General features: G+C 37.7%; 1 protein-coding gene across 1 annotated transcript; it reads right to left on the bottom strand.

The window, feature by feature from the left end:
- Nucleotides 1-9,841: 9,841 nt before the first annotated feature.
- On the bottom strand, nucleotides 9,842-10,699 carry LOC123653660. The gene has a single exon (XM_045589653.1). It carries the CDS (start codon nucleotides 10,697-10,699, stop codon nucleotides 9,842-9,844), a length of 858 nt encoding a protein of 285 aa, XP_045445609.1.
- Between the last annotated feature and the right edge of the window lie 383 nt (nucleotides 10,700-11,082).

The raw sequence follows: 11,082 nt of genomic DNA, 5'->3' as shown, positions 1-11,082 counted from the left end.
CCAAGAAAAAAAGAATTATCAAAATCGATTCATAAATGACGAAGTTATCCCCGAACACTACATACACACACATATATATATATATATATATATATATATATTTGTATACGATCGAAATGAGTAACTTCCTCCTTTTTTTGAAGTCGGTTAAATATAAAATGAATATTTGCAATGTAAGCGCAAAACAATGTGTTTATTTACGACATCACATTAGAAACCTCTCTAAAACTATCAGTGTTTACTTTTTACTTTTACTACTTACTGTTTACTTTTTATTATGCATACCTCCCACTGGAATCACTCTATTTACTAAAGAAAACTGCATCGAAATCCGTTGAGTAGTTTTAAAGATCTAAGCAAACAGACAGCGGGAAGCGACTTTGTTTCATACTATGTAATGATAATGTATGATAAGTTAAATGTGTATACATATATAATAAATTGTGGGACTCCCCACCGTGCCTCGGAGAGCACGTTAAGCCGTCGGACCCGGTTGTTATCATGTACACCTGATAGCGATCATAACTCACAGTATATATCCGCCAACCCGCATTGGAGCAGCGTGGTGGATTAAGCTCTGATCCTTCTCCAACATGGGGAAAGAGGCCTATGCCCGGTAGTGGGATATTACAGGCTGAAGCGATATAATAAATGTACATATTAAGTATAATATATTAAGTGTAATACTATATAGTTTTTGACTACACACACAAAAATCTTAATTTTCGCTTTTAATAAATACAAAGTCAAAATATCCATTGAAAGAAAAACAATTTCATTTTAAAAATTAAACATCTCCATTACTTTTAATTCTTATATTAGCACTGGTGCTACCATCTTCTTTTACTATCTGTGCTTAAAGTAACCGTATTATCATAGATTTATGTATCGCACAATATTTTAAACACAACAATTTTCACATTGAAAATTGAAGAAAAAATATATCTTTAGCGTAGTCATATGTTTTACGAGAAATAGCATATGATATTAATAAATTGTTATGATATAGTCTTGTGGTTCAAGTTCTAAACTCAAATTATAAGCCACTGACTGTAGCCTGCGGGCGCTGCTTCACTTTTTTTATTTTTTATTTTTGTGGTCGCACTAACTCAGAAACCTTTGTGGGGTCATTCCCAACACCTGGCTGAAGATCATGACATAGTTTACGATTCTACAAAGAACATACAGACAAATATTCATTTATATATAGATTAAAATTAACGAAAAGTATAAGATACTACCTACCGTAAAAGTACCATCTTTTATCCTTAAAATTTTATTTCAAATGCGCCTTATTGTACTTCCACATTACACGATATTCTAAGGTCTAAAAAAATGATATTCATTTGGTTTAAGTGTCAGCTCGCAATGACATCAATGTCGACAATCAATCTTAATACTTTTACTTTCGGCTTTAAAAATTCATTATCTCCTGACCTTCGCACACAAATGTCAATAGTGTGCATCAGAAAAATAAACGTGCTGTCGTGTGGGTGCATCACCAAATTATTATACATACAAACAAAAATCAATTTAATGTTTCGATTTCTGAATAGACATGCTTATTTTGACAGTTATAAGTAATAAATTTTGCGTCTTTTGTAAACACACGGAAGGTCTGTTATCAATTAGAGATCGTATATTTCATATGCTGCTGTGTGGCTACGGCACCAAAGAATATAGCCAGCCCCTCTCTTCCCGTGGGTGTCGTAAGAGGCGACTAAGGGATAACAAGGTTCCACTAACACCTAGGAACTTAAGAAGCCGACCGGTGGCGGGATAATGTAACCGCTGGCTTTGAAACACACAGGCCGAAGACGGGCAGCAGCGTCTTAGGTGCGACAAAGCCAGTCCTGCGGTCACCAACCCGCTTGCCCAGGGTGGTGACTATGGGCAACACACACGGGTTCACCCATTTTGCCACGAACTTGTGGAGGCCTATGTCCAGCAGTGGACTGCAATAGGCTGGAATGATGACGATGATGATGATATTTCATATATTTGACTCGATCGATGTGAGAATTACCTACTGTAATAAGGTATCTCTCAGTTCCTTCAAACTTTAAAACCCTTGAACCCCTCTAGCCTTTTAGAAATTAACACTTTCGTCGCTCTTTTGGAGCTGCTAAAGTAAGTGAAAGGAGTAGGGTAAGGTAACGATCATCGAAGAAAATATATTGCATATTAAATAAATAAATTATAATTATTTTTATAGTAAGAAGGTAGCATACAAGCTTACGTCCGTAAGCCTACTAATATGAGTTTTTTTTTTTTTTTTTTTTTTTTTTTTTAGTTATGTGATATATCCACAGGCTTATTATGCCCGTGCTTTTGTTATTCCATATATTGTTATTATTATTTTTTTTTTAACATGCATCGGTACTTCACCGCAACTTAGAATCTAGAAGCCTTAATAACTAGTCTTAAAATTTCAAATTTCTAAAAGTCGACGCGAGTCCACTGACCAAGACTATTCTACATATTGCTTAGTTTATATTCTTATATACTAATTATTTTTATTATATTTACACTTATTTGCTAACTAAAATATATGTACACTTATTTTCTAACTACAATATATGTACACTTATTTGCTACTTACAATGTACACTTAACCTATGTTATTGTTAGTAGTTAGGTACTTTTTTTTTGTGGTTAGGAATCGTTTTGTCCATTTGAATTTAATTTTTTTTTTTAATTTTTTTTTATTAATATATTATATGACTAATCCTATCTTATTAAGTAAATATATAAAGCCTTATCATTACAATTACATTATCCTATTCCTATACTATTACATTCAATTTTATTATTTATATTACTTACTTTACACTTTTATCTACGCATAATTTATACTTACAATACAATAATGTCTTCACACCTCTACATTTTTCAACATTTTGAGCACATTCTCAATGACGGCAGCATCTCTATGGTGAATGGCCATCTTGAGACTATGCTCAAGGATTTTCTTGTCCGTCATCTCCGCTGCCCTCGCCACAAAGCGACCAATTGCGTCGTCACGGTCGTCGGTGTAATAGACACAGGTGTTGGTGTGTCTAGTCACCGCGACTACAGCGTGCGAAACGCTGTCGTGGATCTTGAGCCTCCTTGTATTTGTCTGGAGGACGATGACGTCCTCATAGGTCTGGCCCTGCGCCTCATGAATGGTTAAGACGCGCGATCCCTCACCGGACCCGTATCCCTGGTCAGTCAGCAATTTCTTCTCCTATTGCGTAAATACCAGGTACAGGGTTCGGTCCCTTCCTACAGGAATGCGCGCGCCTGTGAGACTCTCCACTCGCAAAGATCTACTAATATGAGTTGCCGACCCTAACCCCTTATCTCCTAATGAATGAGCTCTGACTACCTTACTCGCCTCAGGAATATAACACAAGCAAGATATTTCCTGCCATGTCTCACCTCAATATCATTAATTTGATATCATGTAATAAAGGTTTCTTTTAGATAACGTAACTTTAAGTAGTTAGCTCTCTTAGTTTCGAATTGTAGGCCTCTACTCTTCATAACCTTAGTCTCACATTATTTATTAGAATGATGGTGATGCTATCATCAACATTTAAATACATTTATTTCGTATGTTTTTTTTTATAAAATAGCATAATGCTGAAGGCATTTCCTAATAGTAGGAGAGCTAGAGGTTGATTTAGCCCCGCTACTCACTAGCCAAGTCTGCAGTTCCGTATTGGGGTATAATAGAGGTATGTGACAAGTTTTTAGATTGCCTCAAATACTTACCCAAAAATTGGTGCCAGCTCTCGGACTAAAATAATGCCTTTCTAAACATTAAAGAATAACTCATACAATTTTATTAGATATAGCTCAATAAAAGGTGACATCATCTGTGTCTCTTAATATTTCTAGGTATTTGATTGACATCATTATTTATCAAAATCAACTGAGGCGCTCGATATGTATATGTACCTTAATACGATATAAATAATAGATATGTAAATCATGATATATTTATCTTCATAATATTGACAGCACATTTAGTCATTTCGGTTGTTGGTAGCAAAATAAAAAACTATATACTTATAATTGATAGACTAATCGACCCGTGCGGTTTTACGCGCTTTACCTTTAACGTTTACTGCTTAGCTTAGGTATGTGTCATAACACAATGTTTTTTTTAAACATGCACACACAATCGTGTGTTCCTCAGGTAAGCAGCTTAATGCTTCTTATAGGTAACAGTCGACTGCTATAGCAAAATATTTTTTTTTTTATAAACATACATGGTAATAATAGCCCTGCGGTCACCAACCCGCTTGCCAAGCGTGGTGACTATGGGCAAAACACACAGTTCACGCTATTTTTGACGTAAACTTGTGGAGGCCTATGTCCAATAGTTGACTGTAAAGGCTGTAATGATGGTAATAATACATACATAAATACAAATATTACTAGTCAATATAATGTTTATCGATACATAACTACGGATAAACATTGTTTGTGTGCTTTGAATTTAGGCACTATAGTCATTATAAGGAAACGGCAGTCGATGTAAAAAAAAGGTTACTTAACTTTTCAGATACGATTTTATGAGAAATATCTAAACTTCAAGAAGCTGCAAAAATTAAACCATCAACACACTTCAATTCGGATCTCCATGATCAAAACTGTGAAAACCGTTTCAATTTTAATCAAATTTAGCGTAATGTGTTGACAAACACAGGCATAATATACTGGTGAATGACATTAATTATCATTTAATATCAATGTTTTAGCTTCTACGATCTTAAACTTCACACACACACAATCATATCACATCATTAATTTTTTCTAAACGTGTTACATGTACAGACGAAGGTAACACATTTTATTGTATGTATAGAGAAGTTGGCTTGTCATTCTAATATTAATATTTGGCAAGACAAGTTAGCAATCAACTCCACGTTTTAGATTTATGTTATCTCATTTGTATACTTGAATATGTTAATATTAATAATGTAACATTTGTAACTATTCCATGTAAAGTAATATGTCATACTGAACCAATAATTGGAAGCAATAAATATTTTTTGCATATAAATGGGTACTTAAACAATTTGATATTTGGTATTATTCGCGAATATGTTATCTAAGCAACTAAATAAAATTAGTGTCTGTTTGTAATATTAAAATAACCGCTTTTTACTAAATACATATGGATGTATACACGGTACATATACCGATATATCATTTTTTACAATTTTTGTCTGTCTGTCTATCTGTCTGTCCGTTTGTTTCAGCTAATCTCTGAAACAGCTGAACCGATTTTGACGGCACTTTCACTGGCAAATAGCAGGTGTAATAATGAGTAACTTAGACTACTTTTATTTTCGAATTTATTTTGTAACTCTGCGGACTGAACAATATTTTTAATTCCACGCGGACGAAGTCGCGGGCAAAACTAGTCTTTTAAATAAAATTTAGAGGCCTTTAAAAGAGGAAGCCCTTCAAGCATCATCATAGTTCATACTGTTACTATATTTTCATACAATTATATGAGAGTAGATGATAAATTGAATCATACTTCGGTTCTTTTTATTCTTTCTACATGAATCGTTTTCTTCTACATTGTACAGCGACTAAGCAACCGTTGATATAAAATTATAACAAAATATTAATATACGTATTCGTAACCAAAACTTATATTAGTTCAAGCAAACGTATAATCTTTTTGAAGTAAAACTTCTTTACGCACGCTTGGCTTGGGGAGTAAGCTGGTGAATGCGTGACGAGAGCGTTACGAAAAGTGTGATCGGGCGAGGCGAACAGAACAAGAGAGAGAGGTGCGAGTACACATTTTCTTTCTCTCTTTTTTTCAGAGCCAGTTACGTTATGTATATCTACGACACAGTGCAGGCCTATTGTGTAGAAGTTTTACTTCAGTCGTGTGGTCTAAAGCATACTCGTTTTTTTTTTAATTTACTTTACAAAGATTAATCATTCATAAATGTATTAAAATATAATATAATAAATATATTAAAGAATTCGACATAAAACACGATGCCTATTGACTACTTGACTAATATAACATAATTTGTATACACAGCTGGACCACATGGTTCAAATTACTAAATAATTCTGTTGTGGTCTTATTAACATCACCGATCAAAGGTTAACGATTTTGACAACACCTGGTATTTTTTTAAAATAAATAATGATAAGTGTAATTTTTAAAGACAAACTTTATAGTAGATTGATTATATTTAAAATTAAAACTATATTCGTTCATTAATTTAAATTAACATATGATGTTGCAATAAATCACCAATTAACTTACTATGTATAAAATATTTATGATAAAGGTTTTTTTTGGAATATAATTATAGTAATAATTAGTATATCTAGAAACAGTTGTCCTTAGAATAATGGTGATTTAGGAGTTAAACAATATATTTATTTATAGATTAGCACTAGAACAATATAGATATCCGATATCCACAATTTTATTTATTACAAAATCAAATTACGTTTTTCTCGCTAGCCCTTGTCAAAATTCTCGATCATGCGCTCTGTACTCTTTCTAGAGCGTTCTCTTAGAAAATGACAAAATAGTTTGAATTTAAAAATTGTGAGAGAAATAAGTAATGTCAAATACGCCGTATACTACGGGTATCGTGCGGATATGCTTGTTTATTAAATATATATAAAATAATATTTTATAAATTAAATAATAAAAGTTAATATATGTGAAATACAAATTAATATAATATACATAAACAAATAATAAATGCCAGGTAGCCTACACCACCCCCCTCCAGAGACCGTCAAGGGCGATAAAAATCTGGAAAATGAACGCGACGTCCAGAACGAGTTGTATGCTGTTTCTGAACATCTGGTAAAGGTTCTGGTTCAGAATTTGTAGGATCAGACAGTATAAAGGCCGGCTTAATGCGGTCTATTGATACCGTGACTTCTTTACCTTTTAAAAGTATTTTGAAAGCTTTGTCATCCCTTGACAAAACCTTATGGGGGCCTGAATATGCAGGATGAAGAGAACCACGCGATGCGTCTTCGCGGAGGAAAATGTGATCGGTGGTTGCTAGTTCCTTATAAACAAAGACTTTTGGGCTACCGTGACGAGAAGCGGGCGAAGGTTTTAATCGTAATGCGATCTGTTTAAGACGAGCGGAGAAGTCAGAGAGATCCGTTGTACCGCCGTCAGTAGGCTGAAAGAATTCGCCCGGTAATCTTAACGGCTCCCCGTAAACAAGCTCGGCAGATGAGCACTGAAGATCCTCTTTGAAGGCACTACGAATGCCTAGGAGAACCCATGGCAGAGATTCTGTCCACCTGTCATTAGCATGGCAAACGATGGCAGCTTTGAGTTGACGGTGGAATCTTTCCACCATGCCATTGCACGCTGGATGATACGCAGTCGTGCGCTTATGCTCGAAACCAGCGGTCTTTGAGAGGCACTGAAATAACGCCGACTCAAATTGACGACCACGGTCGGTTATAATTGTAGATGGACAACCGAATCGAGCGATCCACGTTGACAGGAGTGCTTGGGCCACTGTTTCCGCAGTAATATCCGCGATCGGCACTGCTTCCGGCCACCGAGTAAATCGGTCTACCGCCGTTAGACAATACCGATAGCCTTGCGAAAGTGGTAAAGGGCCAATAATGTCAATGTGGATTTGGGTGAAACGAACTTTAGGCAAGGTGTACGTACCGAGAGGTGCAGTGACGTGTCGATTGACCTTGGCTTTCTGACATGCTAGACACGCGCGAGCCCATTCACGGCAGTCTTTGCGTATCCCAGGCCAAACGAATCGTTCTGCAACGAGTTTTATAGTCGCACTAGCACCAGGATGACTCAGCGAGTGAAGGCTCTCAAAGACTTGCTTGCGAAAAATCTTAGGTACATAGGGTCTAGAGGTCGGTGTACTGACGTCGCAATACAGCGGAACTCGACTTCCAGGTACCGTCAGTTTCTCTAAACGCAGAGACGAACCTGCTGTTAGAAGGGTTTGGAGCTCTGAGTCACACGATTGGGCTTGGGCTATGTTCTCGATACTCACCGGTTTACCTAATTCTTCAATTCTCGACAAGGTATCGGCAACTACGTTACTCTTGCCAGATATGTGTTGGATATCGGATGTGAATTGAGCAATGAAATCGAGGTATCTATACTGTCTAGGTGAACAGTTTTTCTTCCTTTCATGGAATGCAAAACTGATCGGCTTATGGTCAGTATAGATAACGAAATGTCGGGCCTCGAGCATAAATCTGAAATATTTTATGCCTTCATATATGGCAAGCAATTCCCTGTCGTATGGTGAATATTTCACCTGTGATGGGCTCAGCTTCCGCGAGAAGAAAGCTAGTGGCTGCCATGCCCCGTTCTTATACTGTTGCAGGGCTGCACCAATTGCCTTATCGGAGGCATCTGTCACCAAGGCAAGTTTAGCAGTACAGTCGGGGTGTGCTAATAAAGCTGCCTCTGCGAGGCTGTTCTTACATGCGATGAAGGCTTCAAGGGCCTCCCCATTAAGATTAATAGGTTGTGACCCTTTGACAGAACCCGTCAGCAACGCATGTAGTGGAGCCTGGACTGCAGCTGCTTTAGGAAGAAATCTCCTGTAAAAATTGAGCATGCCCAAAAATGCTCTGAGCTGACGTACCGTAGTTGGAGTTGGGAACTCTTTAATCACCTGCACCTTGGATTCCAATGGTTTGGAGCCGTTCTCGGAGATTGAATAACCTAAAAATTTTACCTTGGGCACACCGAAAACGCATTTTGCCGTATTCACTAGCAAGCCATATTCTCTGAGCTTGGTGAAAACTTGGCGGAGATGGTGTTCGTGCTGCTGCTCATCCTTGGAAAAGACTAAGATATCATCCAGATAAACAAAGACAAAGTCTAGACCTCTAGTGACTTCGTCTAGAAACCTCTGGAAGGTCTGACCCGCATTCCGGAGTCCGAAGGTCATAAAAGGGAATTCGTATAGACCGAATGGGGTAGTAATCGCGGTCTTCGGAATGTCTGCTGGATCGACAGGTATCTGATTGTATGCCTTCAGTAAGTCGATGGTGCTGAAAATTTTGCAGCCCACGAGATTGTGTGCAAAGTCATGGATGTGTTTAATCGGATACCTGTCAGGTACAGTTCGGGCATTTAGCATACGGTAGTCACCACAGGGACGCCAACTGTTGTCCTTTTTAGGCGCTAGGTGAAGAGGAGATGCCCAAGGACTCTGTGAAGGTCGAGCCGTCCCATTAGCAAGCATAGCCTCGAACTCCTGTTGAGCAATTTTTAGTTTATCGGGTGCTAATCTACGTGGAGTACAAGATACTGGAGGGCCTGGAGTGGTGCGAATATGGTGTACAGTATTATGTTTAATGTCGCGATATGTACCACTTGGACGGGTGATTTCGGGAAATTCCTCAAGAATTTTGTGATACCGAGTCTCACCGGTCAAGATTTTGACAGAGGCTATATTACTACAACTAACGACTTTGGCTGTGGATGAAAGTGAAGTTATACTATCTAACAAACGTTTGTTACGACAATCAACAATTAGACCATAAAAGTTCAAAAAGTCTACGCCTATTATAGGTTTAGTTACATCGGCTACAACAAATCGCCAATTAAACAATCTTCGCAAGCCAAAGTCTAGATTAAAATGTACAAAACCATATGTAGCTATAAAAGAACCATTTGCAGCACACAGATTGTAGTTCGTTTTGGCACGACGATATCGAAGAAGGGACCGAGGGTAGACACTTAGATCGCTTCCTGTGTCGATCAAAAACTGCACCTTCGAAGCTCGATCTGTGAGAAATAGGCGACCAGTAGCAGAGGATGGGCAGTCAGCAGTCGCCATTATTGACCGTCCCTGGCGTTTCCCTCCTTGAAGTCGCATGGTTTTATGCATTTGCTGGCTTTCACTCCAAACTTCCAGTGGTATAAGCAAAGTGGGTACTTCCTGAAGTTTGACTGCGATCGTTTAGACCTGGATGCCGATCTGCGCTGAGATGATCTTGCGGATCTGGTATTGGATCTACTTCTTCTTTCTGATGCTAGTTGCTGGAACTGTCTCCGAAGTTCGGCGACTTCTTTAGTTAGTGCTTCAACGGCTGAGCTGGAACTGGCTTGGGGTTGGCTGGCAGACGCCACCACGGGTGACGGAGTAGCCAACTCGTGGACACGATCAGCTAAATCTGCCAAATCGTCGATGCAGGTTGAAGATGGTTGGCCTGCGAGCACTGTCTGGATTCCGTGCGGGAGACGACTAACCCAAATGGTCCGTAGGAAGTCATCAGGAACATTAGCACCAGCAAGGCTCTTTAAATGGCGCAAAAATTGAGAGGGCTTACGGTCTCCAAGTTCCTCGTGCATCAAAAGCTGCTTAATTTTCTTTTCCTTAGATGACGCTAGCCGCTTAATCAGCTCGGTCTTCAGCTTTAAAAATTTGTTAGTAGGTGGTGGACTAATAATAATATCCTTTACCTCTCTGGAAATTTCGTTGTCAAGCTGGCCCACTACATAATAAAATTTTGTAGCATCTCTTGTTATACCAGATATTGTGAACTGCCCTTCTACTAGCGCAAACCAAAGTTCAGGTTCCTCCGGGCAGAACGGGGGGAGTCTAGCGCTGACTTTAAAAATTTCGATATCACTATCGAGAGATTTTTCTGTCGGCGTGGTATCACTACGTGCATCTTGATATTCTTTATCCATCGTTCAAAAGCGGGGTCACCAGTTTAGGGGTTAAACAATATATTTATTTATAGATTAGCACTAGAACAATATAGATATCCGATATCCACAATTTTATTTATTACAAAATCAAATTACGTTTTTCTCGCTAGCCCTTGTCAAAATTCTCGATCATGCGCTCTGTACTCTTTCTAGAGCGTTCTCTTAGAAAATGACAAAATAGTTTGAATTTAAAAATTGTGAGAGAAATAAGTAATGTCAAATACGCCGTATACTACGGGTATCGTGCGGATATGCTTGTTTATTAAATATATATAAAATAATATTTTATAAATTAAATAATAAAAGTTAATATATGTGAAATACAAATTAATATAATATACATAAACAAATAATAAATGCCA

Source organism: Melitaea cinxia, chromosome 5 (genome assembly GCF_905220565.1).
Source record: "Melitaea cinxia chromosome 5, ilMelCinx1.1, whole genome shotgun sequence".
Taxonomy (NCBI): domain Eukaryota; kingdom Metazoa; phylum Arthropoda; class Insecta; order Lepidoptera; family Nymphalidae; genus Melitaea; species Melitaea cinxia.
Note: the sequence above shows the minus strand (reverse complement) of the source record. Positions and strands in the feature narration are given on the sequence as shown.

Coding starts and splice junctions, on each gene's coding strand:
- LOC123653660 (XM_045589653.1), bottom strand. CDS start 10,699: ATGGATAAAGAATATCAAGATGCACGTAGTGATACCACGCCGACAGAA.